General features: G+C 43.0%; 2 protein-coding genes across 2 annotated transcripts in view; both read left to right on the forward strand.

Moving 5' to 3' along the window:
* Nucleotides 1-27,619, forward strand: part of LOC136678889 (succinate dehydrogenase cytochrome b560 subunit, mitochondrial-like) — a 390,354-nt gene that overhangs the window by 301,491 nt on the left and 61,244 nt on the right. The window lies entirely within an intron of this gene.
* On the forward strand, nucleotides 9,468-25,966 carry LOC136679698 (myelin protein P0-like). Its single transcript, XM_066658362.1, has 6 exons — nucleotides 9,468-9,671; nucleotides 11,620-11,783; nucleotides 12,920-13,133; nucleotides 16,189-16,318; nucleotides 16,664-16,712; nucleotides 23,797-25,966. Exons 1-6 carry the CDS (start codon nucleotides 9,500-9,502, stop codon nucleotides 23,812-23,814), a joined length of 747 nt encoding a protein of 248 aa, XP_066514459.1. The 5' UTR covers nucleotides 9,468-9,499; the 3' UTR covers nucleotides 23,815-25,966.

Consider the following 27,619-nt stretch of genomic DNA (forward strand, 5'->3'; position numbering starts at 1 on the left):
GGTTCCAGGTGGACCTCTATCACTCCTTTCTACCCAAGAACAAAGCATGATATGACTGGATTAATGTGTATCTGGTCTTATGTTTTCTGTGGAGTGTTTATAAGCCGTGTGTTTACACAGTGAGTTCACATTAAATTAGCAGAAATCAATAATTATGAGGGTTGATTGCAAACTGTGGGACATGTTGTATATGAATGCACCTGAGGTGCTTTTAAATTTGTGGGTTTAAAATGATTAATTATTGTTATTATTTTAAACATGGGGAAAAAACCCTGATAAAGAGTGGACACCTGCTTGGTGTAGTACGACAAAAACTAGTGCAGCTATTTAAAGAGGACAAACCCACCTCTGTGCTTTGTAGTATGTGCATGCTTTACAGTAGCGTGTGTGTGTGTGTTGAATGGAGAAGTGTGTAGGCCTCCCCTCAGGGCCTGTCTGTGTGAATGTGATGAAAAAGGAAAAGAGAGAAGTGGCATTGTTCGAGTCTAAGGATGGAAAATCAAATTATCCACCCTTTTCTCCTGCCTTCTCTCTCTCTCTCTGTCTCTTTTGTTCTCTCGCTCCTTCCTTCTTTCCTCCACTCAAACAGCTCTCTTCTCTCGCTCTCCTTTCCCCACATTCTGGTGTTATAAGTCGAGCCTGAAACGCAGAGGAGAGAGAAAGCCTCTCCATACCACATGCGAGAGCGATTTAAAAAAAAAAAACATCAAAGTCTCTTTCCGTAATGAGGAACCTTTTAAGTTTGTGTGTGAATGGCTTTGAAAAAATTAATTAAACTGAACTAATTACACTTTATTTGACTTGATATGAATTCAGCTGAGTGTAAATTAATTAACTCTAATTGAAGTTAATGGACTCATAGAATGAGTCGGGAGTGAGCTGAGCTCTTCTGATGCGTCTACTTCCACTTGACCTTCTCCAAACCGTTAGACAGCTTGTGATTGGCTCTTGTGTTTTTGATGGACAAATTAAAGGCCTTGTATTAGAGTTAGGGTTTGGGTCTAACTCTGACTTTAACCCCAACACCACCCCTAACCCTTGAACAAAGTTCCACCTCCAAAAAGCCGTCCTAATCCAGTGTCTTGGATTTCTCCGAGAAACAAGTCTCCCACCAGAGTGTACCACAAGGAGGGAACACAAGGACACGGAACAGAGACAGAAGCGAACAGAACTAAACACTAGAACTTTGACGAAGATAAACCAAGAGACAAACACTGGACTGAAACCAAGGAAGCTTAAGAAACTTAAACTGAGACTAAAGAAGGAACATCCATCCATCCATTATCTGTAACTGCTTATCCAATTTAGGGTCGCGGGGGGTCCAGAGCCTTCCTGGAATCATCGGGCGCAAGGCGGGAATACACCCTGGAGGGGACGCCAGTCCTTCACAGGGCAACACAGACACACACACATTCACTCACACCTATGGAAACTTTCGAGTCGCCAATCCACCTGCAACGTGTGTTTTTGGACTGTGGGAGGAAACCGTAGCACCCGGAGGAAACCCACGCGGACACGGGGAGAACACACCAACTCCTCACAGACAGTCACCCGGAGCGGGAATCGAACTCACAACCTCCAGGCCTCTGGAGCTGTGTGACTGCGACACTACCTGCTGCGCCACCGTGCCGCCCTAAAGAAGGAACATTACAAACAAATTAAAAACGTTTGTTGTTTGTTACAGGCTCAACCAGACGCTACATGCTCAGTGCTACCTGGCAATGCTACAGAAAACAGTGTTCCCATCCTTTCATTTAGGGTCTGATCAAGCCTGTAACAAGCCTGTAACGAACAACAGAAGTTTAGAATTGATAACATTTGAACCACAAGAGATATCTCAAAGCTGAGAGTGGCAATCGATTTCTGAGCAATTCTGGTCTTATTTGATATGCTACATGACCACCTTCCTGTTGGAAAAACTTGGCCTTGATCCAATATGGCGGATTTCAAGATGGCGGCCATGTTCCAAACACAGCCTAAAAGATAGGTCCCTCCCACATTACTCGCTGGGGTATTCAGATATGTCATTTTGCCTTTCATTTCTGAAATAAAATAGTTTCCTGATTATAATTATATAAATATCATCAAAAATGTCCACTATGCTCATGCCATCAGGGGGTTTATGTGGAATGATTAAAAAAAAAGTTAAATAGCAGTAAATCTCTGGAAAAAATTATTTAAATATTACCAAATCTTACAATGCCCCACTTAACATTCCTCCACTGATATCTTATTTTTAAAAATTTATTTATACTATAAATATCATGGGCGGCATGGTGGCGCAGCAGGTAGGTGTCGCAGTCACACAGCTCCAGGGACCTGGAGGTTGTGGGTTCAAGTCCCGCTCCGGGTGACTGTCTGTGAGGAGTGTGGTGTGTTCTCTCTGTGTCTGCGTGGGTTTCCTCCGGGTGACTGTCTGTGAGGAGTGTGGTGTGTTCTCTCTGTGTCTGTGTGGGTTTCCTCCGGCTGACTGTCTGCGAGCAGTGTGGTGTGTTCTCCTCTGGGTGCTCCGGTTTCCTCCCACAGTCCAAAAACACACGTTGGTAGGTGGATTGGCGACTCAAAAAGTGTCTGTAGGTGTGAGTGTGTGAGTGAATGTGTGAGTGTGTGTGTTGCCCTGTGAAGGACTGGTGCCCCTTCCAGAGTGTATTCCCGCCTTGCGCCCAATGATTCCAGGTAGGCTCTGGACCCACCGTGACCCTGAACTGGATAAGGGTTACAGATAATGAATGAATATAATATCAATATCATAAAAATGCCTCAGACCTCAGCGTACTGGTAGCCATTTCATGTGATACCTTCATGAGAGGAAGGATGTAGAGACATTAAAGGATTCAGATGTCTGGTTCCTATCCCCACCACTGTGTTTTTAGAATGGAGACCAGTGTAAATCAGGTTTACATTTTAATGATTCAATTTCGCAAAAATGTAAAACATCAGAGGAATTCCCTTTTAATGGATAAAATGGCTTTTTATGCGAGCCCATCAGAGACTGTGTGTGTGTGTGTGTGTGTGTGTGTGTGTATGTGTGTGTGTGTGTGTGTGTGTGTGTGAATTCTTATTACCTGTGTGTGGGCGGCTGGGTGAATGAAAAACTGATCCTCCACAGTTGTCTCCAAAGGCAGTTGTTACATGAGTGAGAAGGAAAGAGAGAACGAGAGAGAGACCATGCATTTCAATTAGCATCTTTGTGTCAGTGTGTGTATGGGTGGCTGAAAGAATATTTTTCCTCCAGGGGAATGTAATGACAGACTCATCCAAGGTCAGAGAGAGTGAGTGTGTGTGTGTGTCAGAAAGAAGGAGAGAGAGAGAGAGAGAGAGAGAGTGAGTCTGTGTGTGTGTGACGGACTGAAATATTTCCACAGAATGTTGCTCTTAGCGCTCAAACACTCTCTGGAGGGAAATTACACCTTCTGCACCATTTTCCCCGCCATTGTGTGGGAAACATTCAACAAAAGCAGAAGAAAGAAAATTACGTCCACATTATTTTTTCCTAAATTGTGCTCTCTCTCGCTCTCTCTCTCTCTCTCTCTTTCAGTTTTCTTTCTAGGTCCCCACCCAACTCTCCTTTTCTCCTTTTCTCTCTCTCTCTCCTCTCATGCTTTTTCTCTCCCTCTCTTCCTCTTCTGTCTTTCATTTATCCCTTTGCATTATTTCACCTGTTCATTTTCTCTGTTCCTTATTTCTCTCGCTTTTCCCTCTCCTGCCCTTCACTCCCTCTCTTCCACATTCTCTCATTTCTCTCTCTCTCTCCCTCGATCTCTCTCTCATATTTTCTCTCTGTGTGTCACTCCTACACCAGTGCAGGGTTTGCTGAGCACAATAACTTGTCTTTCAAAGCTGAGAACAATGCCTTTTCTCCATTCGCCTTCTCTCCCCCATCCCTTCATCTCTTTTTCTCCATCCCTCGCTCCGTGCTCCCTGTGACATCCCTGCCATGTGAGGGAGAGAGTGATGAGGAGAGGGAGAGACAGATCACTCCTTTGTCCTCGCAAGACCCTGTTGAATGTCAGTGCTGTTGTTAGGCGTGCAAGTGTTCGCGCACACACACACACACACACACACACACACACACACATACACACGTCGGCCTTTTGTAGCGACCCTTGACTTTTGGAGTTTGATGATGTCAGCTCTGATCATCCACACTAATAACTCAGTGGAAGAGGACTTGTTGTGGATTGTGTGTTTTGATAAAGTGAGCGTGTGTCTTTAATCTGTTTATTTAATGATTCATATTTTATCCAGTTTATTAAGTGGTTTCATTACCATAAATAATACTGAGCTAAAATCAGATACTACATTTCATTCACTTCACCTCAGGTCAAAGCACGTTAGACATATTTTAGGTGATATTTCTGAGAGGAAGTAAATCTATATCAAAAATGAGCCTCAGCCTCGCTGGTAGACCCCGGACAGCCTTGACTGTCCAATAGAAATGTCCCTCAGCTCTTTTCTTATACTTTTTCTTCCTCCATTCATTGTCTGTAACTCTAATCCAATTCAGGGCGGCGGTGGGTCCGGAGTCTACCCGGAATCACTGGGCACAAGGCAAGAACACACCCTGGAGTGGGTGCCAGTCCTTCACAGGGTGACACACACTCACACACTCACACCTACGGACACTTTTGAGTCGCCAATCCACCTACCAACGTGTGTTTTTGGAGTGTGTGAGGAAACAGGAGCACCCGGAAGAAACCCAGACACACACAGAGAGAACACACCACACTCCTCACAGACAGTCACCCGGAAGAAACCCACGCACACACAGAGAGAACACACCACACTCCTCACAGACAGTCACCCGGAGGAAACCCACACAGACACAGGGAGAACACACCACAATCCTCACAGACAGTCACCCGGAGGAAACCCACGCACACACAGAGAGAACACACCACACTCCTCACAGACAGTCACCCGGAGGAAACCCACACAGACACAGAGAGAACACACCACACTCCTCACAGACAGTCACCCGGAGGAAACCCACACAGACACAGGGAGAACACACCACAATCCTCACAGACAGTCACCCGGAGGAAACCCACACAGACACAGGGAGAAAACACCACACTCCTCACAGACAATCACCCTGAGGAAACCCATGCAGACACAGAGAGAACACACCACACTCCTCACAGACAGTCACCCGGAAGAAACCCACGCACACACAGAGAGAACACACCACACTCCTCACAGACAGTCACCCGGAGGAAACCCACACAGACACAGGGAGAACACACCACAATCCTCACAGACAGTCACCCGGAGGAAACCCACGCACACACAGAGAGAACACACCACACTCCTCACAGACAGTCACCCGGAGGAAACCCACACAGACACAGGGAGAACACACCACAATCCTCACAGACAGTCACCCGGAGGAAACCCACACAGACACAGAGAGAACACACCACACTCCTCACAGACAGTCACCCACAGGAAACCCATGCAGACACAGAGAGAACACACCACACTCCTCACAGACAGTCACCCGTTGGAAACCCACACAGACACAGAGAGAACACACCACACTCCTCACAGACAGTCACCCGGAGGAAACCCACACAGACACAGGGAGAACACACCACAATCCTCACAGACAGTCACCCACAGGAAACCCACACAGACACAGGGAGAAAACACCACACTCCTCACAGACAATCACCCACAGGAAACCCACACAGACACAGGGAGAACACACCACAATCCTCACAGACAGTCACCCACAGGAAACCCACACAGACACAGGGAGAACACACCACACTCCTCACAGACAGTCACCCACAGGAAACCCACACAGACACAGGGAGAACACACCACAATCCTCACAGACAGTCACCCGGAGGAAACCCACGCACACACAGAGAGAACACACCACACTCCTCACAGACAGTCACCCGGAGGAAACCCACACAGACACAGGGAGAACACACCACAATCCTCACAGACAGTCACCCGGAGGAAACCCACACAGACACAGAGAGAACACACCACACTCCTCACAGACAGTCACCCACAGGAAACCCATGCAGACACAGAGAGAACACACCACACTCCTCACAGACAGTCACCCGTTGGAAACCCACACAGACACAGAGAGAACACACCACACTCCTCACAGACAGTCACCCGGAGGAAACCCACACAGACACAGGGAGAACACACCACAATCCTCACAGACAGTCACCCACAGGAAACCCACACAGACACAGGGAGAACACACCACACTCCTCACAGACAGTCACCCGGAGGAAACCCACACAGACACAGGGAGAAAACACCACACTCCTCACAGACAATCACCCGGAGGAAACCCACGCAGACACAGGAAGAAGACCCCAAACTCCTCACAGAATCACGTGACTAGAGCCGGGTAGCGTGGTTTTAAAGGGACAGTACATGAAGACACAGTGGGGACTAAATAATAACAGAATAAAAGTCATCTATATAATATATATAGACGTGATTATGTGGAAGTTCTGAATATCGATGTTGATTGATTTTAAATAAATTAGTATCTGATGTTTTGTCAGTATTATTTATGGTAATGGAACCACTTAATAAAATGTACTTAATAAACTGGATCCACCCGTGCTCCTAGGGCTGGATAAACATGAATAATTAAATAAACAGATTAAACACACGCTCACTTTATCAAAACACTCTAATTCTGAGTGCTGTGTCAATGATGGGAGATCTTTAAAGGAGTTAAATCACTAATTATGTGAGTGTAGATGTGTAAATAATAATAAGAACTGCCTGGGATTAAACTGTTATTGCCTCTTGTGCAGGGTCTGTGTGTGTGTGTGTGTGTGTGTGTGTGCATGCACACAGACAGTTTTAAACACTTTAGTGTGTGTGTGTGTGAGAGAGAGAGAGTGTGTGAAAGAGAGTGTGTGTAATAATCTCTTGTTCTGTATCTGATGTGTCTTCTGGCTGATCTTCTTAAACACGTGTGTGAAGCACGTTCTGATTGGCCGGCTTTGCTTAGCCACAATGCTCAGTGCTTGCTCAGAAACTCATCCATGACGTGTGTGTGTGTGTGTGTGTGTGTGTGTGTGTGTGTGTGTGTGTGTGTGGTCACTCTATCGTATCTCTTGGTGAAAACTAGCTGCTCAGTTGTCTGATCTAATTGCCCTCCTAGTTCAGTGTCCATTATTGGTCAGGGACGTTCAGTCCTAGCTCTCTACTGAATATGATCAAACTGACCATTACAAAGGCCACTGTAGGTTTGACCTCGCACTGCTCAGTCCAGAACCTCACAGGGGAAGTTGAGTAGGATGGAAGAGTGTTTTGGACGACATATATATACCTCTATTGGGCCCATCGTAGTTGTTTTTTAATTATTATTATTATTCAGTGTTAAGAAATGTGTCTTCCGTATGTTACCCGTCTGTGGCAGTGAACACACACACACACACACACACTAGTGCACTAGGGGCTGTGAACACACACCCAGAGCAAGGGGGGAAGTTATCCCCGGAGCCCAGGGAGCAGTTGTGGATTCGGTGCCTTGCTCAAGGAGGAGGACAGTGCTGTTCCTTCACTCTCACCGCCCCCCAGTTTTCCTGCTGCTTGTGGGAATAGAACCAACAACCTTTCAGCCCTCAGCCCTTTGCTCTAAACATTAGGCTGTGGTTAGAGAAGTTAAACACATTGCTGCATTATCTGCTTAGAAAAGCCTTGCCTGTAGAATGGAGAATGGGATGCTCTAGATCAGATGAGTCTGAGTTCTCCGTGCCCAGTGCCAAGCGCTGTCTACAGGGGTGTAAAGACCGTGGTGCACTCTCTGAAGTGAAGGAACACAGAGTATTCGGAACTGACTGATGTTCTTGGAACTGAACGCCATCAAATACTCACAGCAGCTTTATAAGTTAACATTAGTTCTACAGTTTACATCACGCCACATCTTCTGTCTCCCTCTTGATTTATGTCCTGACTGTCCTTATTTCAACCCGTCTATTTATAGCCACTGTCTCTGTCCTTATTCATTTTTGTCTATTTAACTGGAAAAGAAGGAGTGGGACGGCAAACGGAGGAGTAAAGAATGCAAAGCTTTGTCCAGAGAGAGAGAGAGAGAGGAGGATAGGACTCCTATCACTCTCTCCCTCCCTGTATTGTTTTGACTGGCAGACGTCAGCAGTGGAGAGGAATCTGGAGAGAGGGGAGCGATGGAGGGATGAAGAAAGAGGAGTCTTTGTCCCGTCCTTTGTTCTTGTCCTGGTGAAAGGGCAAAGAGAGGAGATATGGGACGGGGTGTAGAGGTGACTTTCACTCTCTCCGTCTCTTTCACTTGGACAGTGTGATACCATCAGAATCCCTGTTTGCAGCTGTTTGCAAAGATAAATGATGATAATAATTATTTTTTTTAATTCTACCAAGTCATTGCACACGTTAGTCCTTGCCCTAGGACACACAACACACCACGGTTACTGTTTAATCCTCGTCCACAAACCTGGCTGCAGGGTTTTAATATAGAAACGTACTTCAAATACTGTGGAGTAGTTTCACAGACAGGGATTAGTCCTGGTTTTTGGTTAATTACAGCAGCAATGGTGAAATAAATCAATTTAGTCTACGTTTAGAGCTGCTCCAGGCTTATTCTGGTCTTAAGTCTAGTCCTGGACTAAACTGTAGTGATAATCTCTACCATTTTAGACCAGACTTAATCACCCCACTCTCATCTCACAGTTTATATTTACATTGATTTGTGACTATTCTGATCACGTTAAGATTGGTGTTTTTCTGCTTTAAATGTGTGTATTCTGTCTGTTTGTGGCTGGAGGGTCATACGTGTCGTGTCATTGCTGTGCACCAGGAGGAATGTTATGTTATTGTCGTTTGTGATTGTTTTATCTAAAAAGCTTGCTGTGTAATGGCTTTTGTGACGTGAAGAGAAGAGATATAATGATGTGTCAATTAAAACCAAGGCATACATTTTGCTCCCCGACTCTGTGACATGCGCACACACACACACACACACGTTTGACTACACACTGGCTCAGACTCATTTAACAAAGGCTTTTTATCTGTCTCATTTTAGCCTTTTTAAATTGCAGTCTTGTCTTGTCAAATGGACATCATTTCTTTATTAAAAAGAGGTGAGAGAGTGAGTGAGTGAGTGAGATAGAGAGAAAGTGAGAGAGAGAAAGAGAGAGGTGGTGGGGGGGGGGTCCTTAAGGATGTTCTCTATCATATCTTGTCTTTGCAGTGTTAATGGATGGAAAGAGAAAGAGACAGAACAGTAGTGAGTGGGGGGAAGAGAGGGAGGGAGAGAGAGAGAGAGAGAGGGGGGGGGAGAGAGAGAGAGAGAGAGTGATGGATGGAGAAAGACAAACGAGTGAAAGTGGTACTAGGGCAGGATCAGGCCTTGGGGTGGAGAAAGAGGGAGGAGAGTGATGGATGAAGAATGAAAGAAACAATAAAACGCTCCCAGGGCAGGGCCTGGCTCAGGGGTGTGGTTGGGTATAAACGGCATCCACTCATCCGCATGTCCCTCGACCTCACTCCCTCTATCCCTTCATTTCTCCTCCATTCTCTCTCACTTCTCTTCATCTCTGGTGCTCCTGGTCACAGTGGTTCCTCAGGCTGCCCGCGGGGACGTCCGATACTGGCCATGCTGACTCTACTGGTGCTCACAGCTGCCCTGCTGCTCACTGCAGGTAATTTTAAACAGAATATTCTATACATTATATAACAATATTCTGTCACACACAGCGCCACATGTAAAAGTCTGGAGACTCCTGATCAATGTTCATTTTGTACATGATAATACATTACCACATTTATTTCCTTTAAAAACTGTCATTTTATTAATGTAAAGCATTTTTATTTCGATTAAATATTTGCTTGAGTTGAAGGTTTTGCTTGTGGCCAACAGCAGGCAGTTATTGTATGTTTGTTTACATTTTCCTAATTAAATAAATGGCTTTTTAAAATATTTAAATGGCTTAAGTTTAATAAAGTTATCTTTCAGCAAATTTGTTTAATTGGGAAAATCAGTTTTATTCAATCATATTTTTACTAAATACATAAATAAATAACTTTGTTACTGAAAGTAGAAGAAGGGATTTTTTAATATGTTTTTTAAACTTTAAATTCTGAAATGCCTATTTAAATTTCACAGAGTTAATGCTGAAATGTAGGTGGGTTGTTGCAGTAACAGCAGCTTGTGGATTTTCAAAAGGGAGACATTTCTTAGTGTTTTTAACCTTTGTTTACTTGTTTTTATCATTTGTTAATTTAAGGTAGAGCTCACACAACAGTGTGAGAAAAGTTAATGTGTATTACCCATGACTCCTTCTCCGAGGGCTAGGTTCAGTACCTTACTCTGGTAACTACACCTCAAAACACTAGTAAAAATCTCTGAGAAACATCTGTAACACCTGTTACGTCTGAAACAGGTTTCTAAAATCTACCTGAGAGTGTCTGCCCGTGACATTAATGTAAATATAAATTCCTAGCCCTAGACTATTTCCATTCAGTGTACAATTTCCATTAAGACCCCAGTAAAATTTAAGTCCTGTTTTAACGAGTGTTTCCTGCCCATTTCACTCTTGTTTTACGTCTGAGTTTTTGTGCTTTGTGTTGAGAAGAATAAACACCACCTCTTCGCTGTCACTGTCAGGAATGTGATTTAGCGCCAGATCATCCATCATCTTTAATAATTCATACAATCACCAGGTGCTCATTGTCTGGTCGAGTCACTAATTAGATCGTTAAATCAAATTAAGGCTTTGATGCATTTTATGATCTTTAGTATATAAACACCCCATAAACCGCCTCATTAAGAACTGTATGCTTCTGAAAATGCAAATTAAAAGTCCTTCCTATAGAAAGATACTTAAATAGTTTACTAAATTAGTAATTAAAATAAGCAGTATACACACACACACACACACACATGCCCAATTTGAATGGTGCGTACGCAGATCTTCACACATGTAGCTTAAAGCAGCAAAGAGAATGTTTTAAAAAAGCACATAATCAAGAGAGAGCACCTTTAAAACACACAAAAACCTGAGTTAGCCTTTTCTCACTGTCCTTTACAGTTTTAAACAATGTCAGCACCTGCAAAGTGTGTTTATTTACAACTGACAAGATCCGTTTTGAGGTAGCGTGATGTTCTGCGCACGCACAGTCCACAGTCGGGCAGCGGCGCAAATCTGGTAGCGACAAGGTGTAAAATGTCTGTGTTTTTTAAACAACCAACAAAAAGCTGTTTTAAATTTGTTCTGATGCTCCTCATCATCCTCCAGTCGCTCTGAATTCTTTCTGTTCTCTGCTTTAATCAGTGGCTCCTGAGTTCCTCAGTTCCATCTCATAAGAGTTTTGGTGACCGAGTGTGTGATAGTTCAGTTTCTTTGTTAATGTACTGTTCGTTTCTTTTCTGTTTGTATTGTGCAGTTTGAACATTTCTGGCCGAATTCCATATTTTGATGAAATTGCATGTTTGTGGAAATCAGAACAGACTTTAGCACCTTTCAGATTCATAATTACACATTATTACTGAATGTGACATATTTAACATATTGTTAGTCCATACTTGAATGTGAATGAGAAAATTAAATTGATAACTCCTGTGTGTGTCTGTGTGTGTGTGTGTTTCAGCACCTCAGTCCGAGGCTATAGTGGTTTATACAGGTTGGGAGAGGCATGCACTGGTGGGCTCAGATGTCAGGCTATCCTGCTCTTTCTTCTCCTGGAGGTGGACTTCAGACGATGTCACCTTTTCCTGGAACTACAGACCAGATGGGGCCAAAGACAGCATCTCAGTACGTATAGACACACACACACAAACACACACACACACACACACACACAAAACCTAATTAAAATATACATAACATATCAAGGGTGTCATGGTGGCGCAGCAGGTAGGTGCCACAGTCACACAGCTCCAGGGTCCTTGAGGTTGTGGGTTTGAGTCCCGCTCCGGGTGACTGTCTGTGAGGAGTGTGGTGTGTTCTCCCTGTGTCTGCGTGGGTTTCTTCCGGGTGACTGTCTGTGAGGAGTGTGGTGTGTTCTCCCTGTGTCTGTGTGGGTTTCCTTCGGGTGACTGTCTGTGAGGAGTGTGGTGTGTTCTCCCTGTGTCTGCGTGGGTTTCCTCCGGGTGACTGTCTGTGAGGAGTGTGGTGTGTTCTCCCTGTGTCTGCGTGGGTTTCCTCCGGGTGACTGTCTGGGAGGAGTGTGGTGTGTTCTCCCTGTGTCTGCGTGGGTTTCATCCGGGTGACTGTCTGTGAGGAGTGTGGTGTGTTCTCCCTGTGTCTGCGTGGGTTTCCTCCGGGTGACTGTCTGTGAGGAGTGTGGTGTGTTCTCCCTGTGTCTGCGTGGGTTTCCTCCAGGTGACCGTCTGTGAGGAGTGTGGTGTGTTCTCCCTGGGTCTGTGTGGGTTTCCTCCGGGTGACTGTCTGTGAGGAGTGTGGTGTGTTCTCCCTGTGTCTGCGTGGGTTTCCTCCGGGTGACTGTCTGTGAGGGGTGTGGTGTGTTCTCCCTGTGTCTGCGTGGGTTTCTTCCGGGTGACTGTCTGTGAGGAGTGTGGTGTGTTCTCCCTGTGTCTGCGTGGGTTTCATCCGGGTGACTGTCTGTGAGGAGTGTGGTGTGTTCTCCCTGTGTCTGCGTGGGTTTCTTCCGGGTGACTGTCTGTGAGGAGTGTGGTGTGTTCTCCCTGTGTCTGCGTGGGTTTCTTCCGGGTGCTCCGGTTTCCTCAAATGAAGAACCCATCCTCATCTGGTCGACACCAGACCAAAGCCATACACACTGAGAGGATACACAAACATAAATTGACTCTTCGTTCCTTAACAACATGAATGAAGTATAAAACAGATTTCATAATTTACTGTTACATCTCACACACACTTCTGTGAATATGGTTCATTTTTTAATTTTTGATGTCTATGTGATTGGTCAGATTTTCCATTACACGGGAGGAGCTCCCTATTTGGACAACAAGGGGCCATTCCGGGAACGCCTGGAGTTTGTCGGGAATCCCTCTCGGCGTGATGGATCCATCCTAATCCGGAATGTGGACTTCAACGACAACGGAACCTTCACCTGTGATGCCAAGAATCCTCCCGACATAGTGGGTCGTCCCTCCAGTGTACGACTCCTGGTGTTTGAGAAAGGTATAATACTATCCTTGTCATTACCAGTGCTTTTATCAAAGCTTATATATTGATTACAAAAAAAGGAGCATCCACAATGAATGTGTGACCCAATGAATAACCAATAATTAACAATTTAGAATCAAACCAGTACCAATATCCCATTATTAATTAATAAATTTTGCCTAAATTCACACTATAATTCATACAGGTGTAGTGAGCGTAAACAGGTTATCTTGCACAAGGAAGAGTGCAGCTGTGCGAGTATTTAACTGTTCTCCCATTTGTGAGAACCACCACTGTGGTGTTATCCACAATGCTATCCATTTTATAGGTTGAAAAAAAAGGAAATGCCACTGCTAGTGTTTAGACTCTGTGCATAAGCTTTAAATAATAAGGTAAATTGTTGTTTGGAATCATTGGTTATAATTCCTAAATTTGACCAATAATAATAATAATAATAATAATAATAATAATAATAATAAGGTAATAATAAAATGTGGCCTTGGAAAATGAGTACAAGGCGACAAACTACAACTTGGGTGATTTATTCCAGAAGAGCGCCATTTGAGATTAAAATACATGACGATATCTGAGAGATTCTCTTTTTCTTTTTACAGTAATAGCATTACAAAGTTCAAATAACTCTGTGTTCCTAATCTGATGAAGAAAATATGTGGGAAAAATACAAACAGAGTTTTAAAAAAAAGAAAAGAAAATGTCAGGCAAATACAGCCGTGACAAACTACAAACAGAAAAAACATCCCATAAACATTTACCACGGTCTCTATTTAAAGCCCTGAATCTTCTAAAACAAATGTTACAATGCTGTTGAAATCAAAAGGTCTTTGACACCTACACAGAAGGTTCTCCCAGCTCAGTTTCCCCAGATCTACTCTTCTCTCAGAACCTGGCCCTGCACTGTGGAGAACAGCAGCCTCGTTTGGCAGTACGTTAGCTTTCGCTTGCCATCTGTGAGTTTACAGGGAAATCTCAGCCACAACTTAAAGAAGTCTCACATCGCAGTGATATTTTATATGGAATTGCCAGATCATTTCAGTCTTAAAGAGCTATACACTTATGAAGATTTTCAACTAAAGCTCTGGATACAGCCTGGTTACATTCTCCACTGCCTATGAATCAATGGCAAATCACAACGTAAAACTGTACCCAAACTGGCAAGGATCTGTGAAACTGCTACAGAGTTTATAGATACAGAACCCAATACAGATTTCGGTGAATGATCTGGATTAGAATGTAACACCACATTTACACTTTTGTCCTGCGGGGGGCAGGAACGGGACCTTTGGCCCTTTTCCACCAACATGGAACCGGTTTGGTTCCTGTTTTCAAAGCTAATTTGGAACAGTTTGCTGCATTTCCACCAACATAAACTGATTTGTGAATCAGAAAAGTTAGTTCCCAGCTTGAACCAAAGAATAGCAGGTCCTTCAGCGTGAGACGTGAAGACGTCAATGGGCGTTTCAAGCTAACAAGTCTTCAGAAGGAGCACAGAGCCTCAAATAAAGCACTACTGCACAGTGGAGCCGGACGAGGTCATTTACAGAGTGTTATATATAAATAAAAGCAAGAAAGTGCTTAGTTTGTGTTTTTCTTGGGCTTTGTTAAGTCGTGACACAAGGCGCACTGGCTACTTCTCTCTGCTGTCCACAAGCTCGATTGAACTGTTCAGAACTCAATTACAGAACGTGTGTTATATCTATCACTGTGATCTGAATCCGCTGTAAACTGTGGAATAACTATGTCTCATTCCTGTCTGTCCATTTATCTCTGAATTATGGCTATGGCACTGAATTCAGCCTCAGGAACGCTGGAACCGAGCAACCTGACAACGCCCCCCCGCTGATGACATAACCTTGGTTCCAAGATAGCACCACGGTTACAAGAATAATGAAAAGAATCGTTCAAGAACCAGACTTCTTTTGGTGGAAAAAGCTATTTGTGACACTGGCTCTTTGGTCCAAGGTCAAACCTGGCAACACAGTCAGACTTAACAGCAGGATCAGCCCTGGAAACTACTGCTGTCACACTGTCAGCCCTATAATATAATACACTTCCGACATGTGTTACAGGGAAGTCAGATTCCAGTACTGCTTCTCCAACCAGAGGCATAGCCTCGTCATCATCAGTAGTCTCACCATCAGAACCTACTAGCTCAGACACCAGGGGTGCCACACTTGGCTGTTTAATCATCATCGAAATATGCACAGCTCCTCTTTGGAAGAACCAGGAAGCGTAGACATACTCTCGTCCAATACTGTGTCTGCGGAGCTAGTGCCAGCTTCCTGGTTCCAGGGCTGTACCCTTGCCAATCACATTGCAAATAGCCACACAATAATCAAACTCTACATCCTCGGTACAAGCTTCAACCTTCCATAGAGAGTGCATCAGCTGCAGTATTACGCCGGCTGGGCCGATACTGCCCATCATCATCAAATGAGGCTAACTGTGCCATCTATTATTGCTCAATGGCTCAGAGCTTGGCACTCCTGAGGTGACACAAGGGATTGTTATTGGCCACTATGGTAAACCTGGAGCGTAATATGTACCCCCAAACTTTCTCAGCACTCACCATAATACAATTCATCACAATCTTTTTGGAAAACCTCTTTGCTCTGAGTACAGATGCTGCAGGTATATGGACCACCTACTCTTCCTGCTACCCTCACAGCTGCATTCTTGTCCATGTTGTGTGTCTGGACCTTTTGCTGTTTGTGGACTTTGCAGGTCCTTTACCAGCAAAAACCTACAGGAATAGCTATGTGTCAACTTGTAGTTCTAAGTAGACAAAGTAAGTGATATCCAACCCATTGGCAGCAGTTAGTTTGAGCCAGCCTGATGTTGTCAGCATGTTTTCTTCCTCACCACCCAAGTGTTAACGAAGTAATTGTGCTCATCTGACTGCCCATAAGGACGGCATGGTGGAGCAGCAGGTCGGGTCTCTGTCACAGCTCCAGGGACCTGTAGGTTGTGGGTTCGAATCCTGCTCTCATTGCCACACTGTGTGATAGGGGCTTAAGTCAATTATATTAAAAATATTTCTCTCTTTCTACAGTTCCAATCCAGGCTGGAGTGATAACAGGAGCGATCATCGGTGTGGTTTTGGGTTTGCTGATTCTGGTGGTGGCTATTTACTATCTGATGCGTTTCCTGGTGGCCAGACGCGTCTTCACCCTGAGCATGAGGTCAGTCTGGGAGCGTTTGCTGCCTCAAGCACGTCCTGAACCTCTGCCTGGCATAGATACGCACACACATGTAAAGGCACATACCCTCACCCACATTTCACCCAAGTCCCCTCAGGTTTCAGACCAGCGTAAGCATATCCATACACACACGTTCAGTAAGGCCAAGGCTCATGCCTTACCGAGCCACGACGAACCCACACACATCTTTGCCAAGGCCAAGGCAGGGCCACTGATTCCATTTGCGGCCAGCGGGGTGGTTAAGCCGAAGAGTTAACAAGCAGTTCTCTCCTCCAACCACCGGAGGGCCACAACACTCAATTTAATCTTGTGTTTCTGTTCCCTCAGCAAACATGGCAAGAAAGGCAAAGGAAAAGAAGGATCACAGCCAAGACAGGCAAGTGCTCACCTGCTGTCAGACACACACCTGCAGTCAAACACACACACACACCTCACAAATACCCCACTCTGATTTGGCTCCTCTCTTCTGCTCACCCCTTGACGCCTTCCTCCTGTGTTTAGAATCAATGAATAGTTTACAAAAAAGTGTGACACAATACTTTAGTGAGTAAATAGTAAAAGAAAATTTAATATTTATTTGTTTATTTATTTATTTATTTATTTATATTAAACCACCCCCTTAAGTCTACAACAATGTGGCAAAATCTACGTGTTTGTGAATAATGATAATTATATTATACAATATAAAATTACTACATACGATAAGTGCTCTCTGCTGCTGAAATAATGAACCTGTGACTCAAATGGAAAGTAATAAACTTTGCATTACGTTTTTATCTTCCAATTTAAACCCAATATACGGAAACAAATTAACATGGCTTTTCAGCATTTCAGCAGTATAGTGTTTATGACTGTATAGTGTGACTGTCTGTGAGGAGTGTGGTGTGTTCTCTCTGTGTCTGCGTGGGTTTCCTCCGGGTGACTGTCTGTGATTAGTGTGGTGTTTTCTCTCTGTGTCTGCGTGGGTTTCCTCCGGGTGACTGTCTGTGAGGAGTGTGGTGTGTTCTCCCTGTGTCTGCGTGGGTTTCCTCCGGGTGACTGTCTGTGAGGAGTGTGGTGTGTTCTCTCTGTGTCTGCGTCGGTTTCCTCTGGGTGACTGTCTGTGAGGAGTGTGGTGTGTTTTTTTTACTTTACGTTTAAGTCACAGGTTCATTGTTTCACAGTAGAGAGCCCTTGCGGTCGGTAGTTGAGAGATGTTTGATGTTCGTAAGTCGCTGTTTTAGTACATTAAGCCATTTAAAGCATTTTGGACTCTCCCTGTTTCTCAGTATGTGTTAATGTAAATGAAGCTGGGTACAGCTAATAGCTGCTAAGTTACAAACATTATGTTGATTATGGACTTTAATTCTATTTAGAAATGTTCATAGACTTTATTTAACTAAATTTCAGATGCTGTGGAATTTTCCCTCATGTGCTAGCTGCACTTTTTTGCCAGAACTGTCAATAGTGGTGTTTGACAGCATGCATGTGAAGGTCATTTCCAGCAGCAGACATTCTGGCCCCTAAGGACACACTGATCCCCCCTCCTCCCCCAAATCTTTCATTTTCCTTACATAGCCATATTTTCTTAAACTTAGATTTCGCACTCTTTGCTCACTATGTTCTGTATGATGTCTTAGACACATAACGGTGGTAAAACCCTGTTTTAAGAGGTTCATTAAACAACCACGTGCCATGTAAGAAGCCATTAATCAATGCGAAGAGCCCCCAGGCAAATGGCTCTTTAAATATACACCATTACTTTAACAAAGGGCCCTTCGTGACTCTTTGGTAAAGAGCTAAAATAGTCACACATTTCTGTGGCTTATGCTCAGTGTTGCAACATAAACATAATTCTGTCTTAATTATACGTAAGTTTTGAATAATTATGCAGTGACAGTTTGGTAAAGGTGAAGCAGCAGCATTCAAATCACACAGCGAGTGCTCTTACCTCCTAAAATGGGATCAGAGTTACTGAGTGTTTCTGGAGCAAACGGCTGAATATTCTGATTTTAGAGATTTTAGATGCATTTCTTCTGGTGTGTCCTGGAAATGCATTGCTTGCTGGTCCTTATGTTGTTTCACTGTCTACCTCATTTGTTGAAGTCCTCTGTGTATGCCAGCTGTGCCCTTGTCAAAGAAGAAGTGCTTAAGTGATGTTATTGTGGAACCACCAATTTGTACTAAATCACTACTAATATGTGAATTAAATTATATTAAGTCACACTTAATATACACTGAGGGAACTAGTCATATGCAAACTAGTCAGGTCTCATCTGGGTGGAGTTTCCGTGTTCTCCCTGTGTCTGTGTGGGTTTCCTCCGGGTCTCTGCTTTCCTCCCACAGTCCAAACACATGGAGGTGAGGTGAATTAGCTTCTCTCTAATAACTGCCCTGGTGTGTGTGTGAATGAGTGAATGTGTGTGAGCCCAGATATGGATGGTGTCTCTGTCCTGGGTGAAGCCCTTGTGACCGATGCAGTCCTCCAGGTGGACGGTCGGTCCTGGGCGAGAGTACGCTGTGAGCGTTTGGCTGCTGCTTCTCACCTGTGTGTGTGTGTGTGTGTGTGTATGTGTGTGTGTGTGTGTAGTGAATGTACTGAGTCCTTGGGTATCTAGGTATCTATATAAAGGCGCTATATAAGTGTAATGATAAATAAAAATTTCTCTGAGCTGCCTCTAAAACACATTAAAATGAGCTGAAATTATTAATAAAACAAGTCACTAATAGAAACAAACACAGAGCATGTGATAATAATCACTAATAAAACTATCACAGAGTACACCACTGTACAGTGTTACACCCCACAACGCTGTAAATGAATTAGACTTTTACAGCACTAAGCTCATAAATAACATGCTGCAGAAATAACACACGACTAGTTCCCTCAGTGTATACCAGTGTAACTTAATGTGATTTCAATATCAGTAATGATTGGGTACAAATCACTGGGTCCACAGTCGTACACTTTTTTGGGGGAGGGTTGGTAGATTTTTGTAACTGATAATAATATTGATGTACAGAGATGTTGTGGGATATTTTTGAGGACAGTTGAATAGCACCAGCAGGTTACATTTGCTTAATTTGGATTTGATTTACAGCATGATTTCAGGGCAAGACATCAATTATAAGAATAGGTTTTTATGTATTTGTTTTGGACACAATTAAGCCTCGCCCTGGACCATGTATTTTCCGTTTAATGGAGAATGCTGTACAGGTTCAGGAGCAGGTAGAATCCCTGTCTGGGAAATCAGCCCAGAGGTGAAGAAAACACATTAGGAGAATTCTCTTCTAGTAAATATCTACTTATTTTGTTAAACTGTCATAAGCTGGCATTCAAATGGAGTTCAATGTACAGCCACATTCTCTCTGTCTCTCTCTCTCTCTCTCTCTCTCTCTCTCTCTCTCTCAGTCTCACAGATACACACACACACATACACACTCATCCTCTTCTTCTCTCTGTCTCCGCTTGTCATTTGCACTTCTTCATGGCTTCGTCTCTCACTTTCCTCATTTATCTGTCTGTTTTGGGTGTCTTTTTCATTTTCACCCTCTCTCTCTCTCTCTCTCTCTCTCTCTTTCTCTCTCTCTCTCTCTCTCTCTCTCTCGTCTGCAGGTGCATATTAAGATCCTGTTGGATTTTATGATTGTCATTTATTATCTGATATAATACTAAGTCTGTTATCGTCTTTATCCAACACACTACCTCTCACGTACACTGTACTTCATGAAAGAATATAAACAGACTGAAAGAGCTTTACGAAATCTATTCCTGTCTTCATCTACATGTTCTGTCTATCAATTTATCTATTCATCCATTCATCTATCCATCCATCTGCCTTCTCCTTATTCACCTCGTTTGTTTATATGTATTGCCTTCTGTCAGCTTTGTTCTTCATTTCTTTCTTTTTTCCCAGTTTCTTTCTTTTTCTCCCTGTCCATCTGCTGAAGAGCGATCTCGGGCCGCTGACCAAACAGTACAATAGGCTGGAAATGATTCCCTTACAGTTTTAAAATCAGTTTTACACAGATTAGAGAGACTGACATTGAAAATGCCCTTGAATATATAAATACATAATGCAAAAGAACTGAATTTATTTTCAGACGGAAGGGTTCTTGAGTAGCTGTAGCAGACAGATCATGTTTATAGACGCTAACCTGAGATCACTCAATAGCGCAACTGACACATGCAGTAAATTTCCATATTTTGAAGGGGCCATAAGTGGCCTGTTAATGCTCTGCCCACAAAATACTTCTTTCATAGGAATAATTGGGCGAGATTTACAGACGTTACCCAAAATTCCATTCAAGTAAACAAACAAATCCAATAAAATAGTGAAATATAACTGAAAGACACAGAAAGTCTCCACAAGGGGGAGCTATTATTATGTTTTTGCGAACACGACTAACAGCGCTTTTCCACTGCGTGGTACCTACTCGTCTCGGCTTGGCTCTGTTCTCCTCGTTTGCTCTTCCACTCGTCAAATCTTTCACATTTTTAGTCCCTGCTCTCTTGTGGTTCCGTGTGAGCTGAGCAGGCACTTGACGTGACGTGCAAACCTTGCAGATTTCTGATTGGCCAGAGAGACTTCATTAGGGACTATGAAATGCAGACATCCAGCAGAAACTAGCAATTTGTAAAATCTCCAAGCGACAGTAGTGGTTACGTTTGTTTTACCTGACTCACAATGGCAGCTCGTAAAAAAGAGATTACACAAGAGTCCTTTGAAGTGGTACAAATGTTTCTTAGATTGGTGGCTGATGAAAGACTCCAGCAAGACCTGGACAGAGCAACAAGGAATGAAATACCCTACTGATCCCTCAGAACTAAACTGTATTCAGTCCCAAAAAAAAAAATCACAACAACACACGAAAGCATGAGTATACAGCGCTTAGTGTTACTGTCACCTGTGCTGTGGCTTCAAAAGCCTGTGGTTCCTGTTAAAGACTGTGTTTGGCTATGACACCGGCTATATTTGCTGGGGATCCACTAATCTGGAAAAGCTACCAGGACAGGAACGATGGACAAAAAAGCGAGTAGAGCCGAGTAGGTACCATACAATGGAAAAGCACCATAAAAGAAGAAAACCCACACCACCAGGGTTTCACAAATGCATTTTACATAGGGAGGTTCATTTATGTTTTTTTGAACCTCGATTACACGACCAAAAACCTGACTTAGCTTAAGGAGGCTATCTTTTCAAAACTCTAAATTTGTAAATGAACAACACAAAAAGTAGTGAAGGTAGCTTTTGCCATTGTTGTCTTGTGTAGATTAGCACAGTTAGCATGGATAGGTCAGTTAGGCTTATTGTGCTAATACAAACTGTAATGTTTATATCTACTGCTGTATTATCATTACTTTAAAAGCCTCCATGTTTTTGGGGGTGGTACAGAGGTCAGGTGTGTGAGAATATTTGTATGTGCAGGTGCTGTGATTGTCATGCTGTCACTCTCTCTCTGACTGACTGACGGCTTCCTGTTTTGTCCTCCCTTCCAGAAACCGAAAGTTCCCCTCGTTTACCTCTCCTTCTAACCGCTCGTTCTCCTTTTTTTCTCTCTTTCTTCCTTCTTCACTCTTGCTCCCATAACAAAACTACACCATTCTCCTTCTCCATTTCTTTGTTCATCACTGCCATACCTTATTTAACAAGACACCCTCTCTTTTTCTTTTTTGCTGACTTATTAGCTTCTCCTCTTTTCCTTTTCTCCTCTCTCTCTCTCTCTCTCTCTGAATCACATTCTCAACTCTCCTTTGTTCCTCTCTCTCTCTCTCTCTCTCTCTCTCTCTCTCGCTCTCTCTCTCACTCCCTCTCACTCCTGCCATAGTGACTCTATCCTCCCCTTCCCACGCTCCCTCTCTCTCCTCAGGCTTCTGTTCTGGTGGACCCGGCCAAGCAAAAGGCGGCAGCGTCCGAGAAGAAGAAGCAGGAGTCTCGCAAGGAAAAGAAATAGGGGTCGGGGAGCAGAGAGCTAGAGCTGCAGGGCAAGGGATCTAAGCACTTGCCGGCAGCCCAGGGCAGACAGACCAGGGAGGACAGGGTCCTTATGACCATTGAGCTGGAGCTCATGAAACACGAGCCGACTGAAGGAGGAGAAGGAGGAGAGAAGGCCACGAGCCGCCCGGCTGCCCTTCTCTCCACCCTCTCCGACCTCGGCCGCAAAATCTCTCTCCGCTGAGCGAGTGAGCAAGGGATGGAAGGAGGGTGAGGCGAAGGAGGAGGAGTGGTAGAATACACCTAAACGAGTGGAGAAGGAGAGAACCCTTGATATAAAAGCTCGAGCATGCTGTTTCTGGCCTAAAACATCAAAGCAAAAATGAACTCTTTATTATTCCAAACAAAAAAGGAGCCCAGATTTACTGATTCTGTATGAATTCTATATTGACTGTAAACTCGATTATCATTTAAACTTGGGAGGAGAAATCTATAAAGACTGTAGATTGAAAGATTTAGAGCAAAAGACAAACGCTAGCACTGCTCTAAAGCCCGTGCACACACAGTGTCATTGAGAATGGTAGAATGGCGTTAAATTATTCTATTAATTATTTCTCTTTCTCTCTCTCTCTCTCTCTCCCCCTCTGCCTGTCTCTATCTCTATCTCTCACTCTCTGTCACACACACACACACACACACAGACTCAATCAATGGATAATCACACTCTCTCTTTGGATAATCTGTGGTGCAACTCCCATCTTTCCCCACAGTACACATCTTCAAGCAAACGTTCAGTTTCTTTCTTCCCACTGTCAGATTCTTACTCCGGTGCCCATCTTTGGGGTCTCTTTCCTCTTTCAGATGTCTGTCATCGTGTCCTCATTTTGTAGCTGGTGTCATGTCCTTATTCTGAAGTAAAATAATCCTTTTTATTAACGGGGAAATGATTGCCATTTTCAGTAATAAATACCATTGTGCGCCGTAGTGAAAGATATTATTTTAAGCCAAAACGTTGTGCCTCGATGACATGTTGCCAGAACCAAAGTACGAATCAAATATGACTGCTGCACCGGGCAAGTTAACATTGCTTTGGTCTGAAACACTTGCACTGAACTGATGGAGTAAACCTGGCAACCTCAGCCCTTTCAAAAACCAGGACGCTTTGCCAAATATATAGTTTAAGTTGCTTTGGAAGTAGAAGCTTATACTTTGAAGGTGTTTGTGTATAATTTAGTTAAGACTTTTTAATTCACAGCAGTCTTAGCTGGCTTCTAGCGCGTATGTAGCAACTGGCATTCTCTTCCCCACCGAGAAGTTCCCTTCCCTGACAGCAGCTACAGAAATGATGCGCAAATTGAAAGGTCTGTTTTTCCAAAATGGACTTCTCTGAAAGTTCTACATTAAATGTCTCTTTCTTCTTGTTCTTTCTCTCTTCCCCTCCCTCTCTTTGTCTTCCTTTCCCTTTTCTCTAAATCTTCTAACTACGATTTCATCTCTCATAATTGATCTACTGGTGCTATGACATCACATTCTGATCCGCTGTAGGCTGGCCCTTCAAAGTAACCACACCCTCCCTCTCCCTTTTCATTCATTCAGGGCTAAACACACAAAGAAAGAAAACGAGTGACCTCACGTGAACACTATTCACTCCCGTGAAGTCCTTGCCCAACTCTAATCTAAAAAAAAACAAAATGAAAATACATTGTGTCTTCAGAAGCGTGCACCCAAACAACACATGATTGTTTCTTTCAGCTTATGCCACATTCCAGATCAGCCCCCATCTGCAGAACGAATTTTAAATCCATGTGCACCACTAAAAAAAGACTCATCTCTCTTTCTTGCTGTGGGGATGAGGGTATTTTTAGTTCTGTCAGGGTGTAATGCACCATACCCACAGTTCTACCCATGACTTAGGGAGGAGTGTGTGTCTGTGCGTTACAATGCGTGAGCCTCTCCGACAGCAGTGACCGAACCCCGCAGAATGACGTTGATACTGTTGTCAGAGTGTGTAAACATGCATATGTGGATACACACAAACACACACTATCAGGGGGTGGGGACCGGTGTTGGGGAAGTTACTCGGAAAAGTAATGCATTATGAAAGTACTGATACCTTCTTTCAAACCTTAATGAAGTTATTTTACTGATTACATTTACAAAAGTCTAATGTATGGAAATGAGTCTAGGGAAGATACGTCACTATGTAAAAAAAACAAACAAACAATGTGCAGTTTACAGAGCTGTTTCTGAATGAAAGTGGAATTTTATAAGAGTTTTTTGCACTTCTCACATTTGCGCTGCTCACATTTCCATTTAAAATTGCACAGGTAGCAGCTCTTACATTAGATACATGGGAAGGCTATAAAGGAAATGTAGTTTAAGTCAGGACCAATAATGTTATTAAAAAAATGAATACTGTAATTCATAGCAAAGGAGGAAATTAGACTGCTGTAGCGTGTTACTTTGTACCTTGTTACGCCAACACTGATGGGGACTAGTTGGTCCCTGTTGGCCCTGTATGTGTCCTAAGGTGAGTTATTTTTCCTTTTCTCAAACACTCATTCGCTTCATCTTAAGGCATCATGGTTTATCCATTACTCCTCCTTACAAAAAATCACCCCACTCTTCTCCTCTCCCTCTTTCATCCCTCACTCCTATTGGTTTGAAAGATGCAGCGCTCACCCTGCCACCTACTGCCCTCAACAGGAAACTCCCATTTGGCCTCATCGTCTTGACGACAACAAAGCCAAAATGCTAATATACCTAGCTCTCTGCTGACCGCGAAACATACGTGTTTTATTTTTTTTTTTTTATGTGTTTGTGTAAATACATTTCTAGTCCGACAACACGTCTGTAACCCATCGAGATGTTAAGACAACAAAACGTAGAAGTGGTGGAAAAATTGATCATGACTGTATTTTGCTAATTCTAGTGCAATAGTACACTGGACTTTGTGTGGGGGGCGGAAATGTAATTGTATTTAATGATATTTATATCTGCACTCTTGTGTTGACTGACATGGTAGGACTCATATGGCTGTTTTCAAGTGTGTTTTCTTCATCAGGGTGTTGGCGTGCTAAGCTACAGGAAGTACTCCCACTGGGAGAGGACATAGTTCAGTTAGTGAAGGCATTGACCAGTTTATAAAACGAGACAAGGACTTGGAGTGAATTCATATTTGAGTGAAAAGTCAAGCCAAAGTCCATTAAACATCTCTGTCATGCAAAATATGAATCTAAAGCCAAGTATTTGTCTCTTAAAAAGAGAGAGGATGGGCTCTGATTCGGAAAGTTAAAGATACTGTTTATACTCCAGGGATGTAGCTAGGTGCCTCTGGGAGTCATAATTGTTGCTAAACACCAAAAGTTTTGAAAGATAGATGCTTTTTCTGCATCTCATGATAGCTAAAGAACAGCCACATGCTTCCCGCCATTAAAACGGTATTAAAATACAGGACAGTTTCCATGTTGTATGTATCGTGTACCTGTATATGTATTGCTATGAAGTTTCTGATAACACATTTCCCTCATGTCATTTACCGATTAAAAAAGAATGTTTAGGTTTATTTTGATGTTAACCCGACTAGGCTAATAGAGTTGTTTTTGTTTTATTTTTTTTTTTTTTTTTTCTGTACAATGTGTTGTAAAAAGAAAAATAAATCTCAAGTTAAAAATCATAGTCATTTAAGGAAAAACACCAATAAAATTAGAAGTGACCTGTCTCTGTTTACATTCCTCCATTCCTTTTTTAAATTATATTTTAAAAATATAATAGTTTAAAAACTCCCTCACAGGAATTTATTACATGAAAATGTTGCACTAATACTGTATGACGTTTAACACATGGTTTTGAATTTGTGGTTTGTCCTACAACATTTTAGGGTAAAGAGAGATTTACCACAAAAATAAAATAAAATAAATAAATAAATAAGGAAATAAATACACACACAAATTTAGAGCATTTAACTATTACCAACATTACTCTGTTCATTCAGGATATTAAAGGATATACAGGGTGGGCCATTTATATGGATACACCTTAATACAATGGGAATGGTTGGTGATACTAACTTCCTGTTTGTGGCACATTAGTATATGGGAGGGGGGAAAACTTTTCAAGATGGTGGTGACCATGGTGGCCATTTTGAAGTTGGCCATTTTGGATCCAACTTTTGTTTTTTCAATGGAAAGAGGGTCATGTCACACATCAAACTTATTGGGAATTTCACAGGGAAAAAAATGGTGTGCTTGGTTTTAATGTAACACTTTATTCTGTCATGAGTTATTTACAAGTTTCTGACCACTTATAAAATGTGTTCAAAGTGCTGCCCATTGTGTTGGATTGTCAATGCAACCCTCTTCTCCCACTCTTCACACACTGATAGCAACACCGCAGGAGAAATGCTAGCACAGGCTTCCAGTATCCGTAGTTTCAGGTGCTGCACGTCTCGTATCTTCACAGCATAGACAATTGCCTTCAGATGACCCCAAAGATAAAAGTCTAAGGGGGTCAGATCGGGAGACCTTGGGGGCCATTCAACTGGCCCACGACGACCAATCCACTTTCCAGGAAACTGTTCATCTAGGAATGCTCGGACCTGACACCCATAATGTGGTGGTGCACCGTCTTGCTGGAAAAACTCAGGAAACGTGCCAGCTTCAGTGCATAAAGAGGGAAACACATCATCATGTAGCAATTTTTCATATTCAGTGGCCTTGAGACTTCCAATGATGAAGAATGGCCCCACTATCTTTGTTCCACATATACCACACCATACCGTCAAGATATGCAGCACCTGAAACAATGGATACTGGAAGCCTGTGCTAGCATTTCTCCTGTGGTGTTGCTATCAGTGTGTGAAGAGTGGGAGAAGAGGGTTGCATTGACAATCCAACACAATGGGCAGCACTTTGAACACATTTTATAAGTGGTCAGAAACTTGTAAATAACTCATGAAAGAATAAAGTCACGTTAAAACCAAAAATTCCCAATAAGTTTGATGTGTCACATGACCCTCTTCCCATTGAAAAAACAAAAGTTGGATCCAAAATGGCCGACTTCAAAATGGCCACCATGGTCACCACTATCTTGAAAAGTTTCCCCCCTCCCATATATTAATGTGCCACAATCAGGAAGTTAATATCACCAACCATTCCCATTTTATTAAGGTGTATCCATATAAATGGCCCACCCTGTACATATATTTTCTGATAAGCTTTTCTACAGATGACCATTTCACATCAGACCACACTGAATGACTTTATTCACAGCTCAGTGATTGAATTGTGCTGAAAATTTGGAACATTCATTTCATAATTCCGCTTTAAAGGAAGTCTGACCTGAAAACTTTGGTTTAAATTGATTTTCT

The sequence above is a fragment of the Hoplias malabaricus genome, chromosome Y (genome assembly GCF_029633855.1).
Source record: "Hoplias malabaricus isolate fHopMal1 chromosome Y, fHopMal1.hap1, whole genome shotgun sequence".
NCBI lineage: Eukaryota > Metazoa > Chordata > Actinopteri > Characiformes > Erythrinidae > Hoplias > Hoplias malabaricus.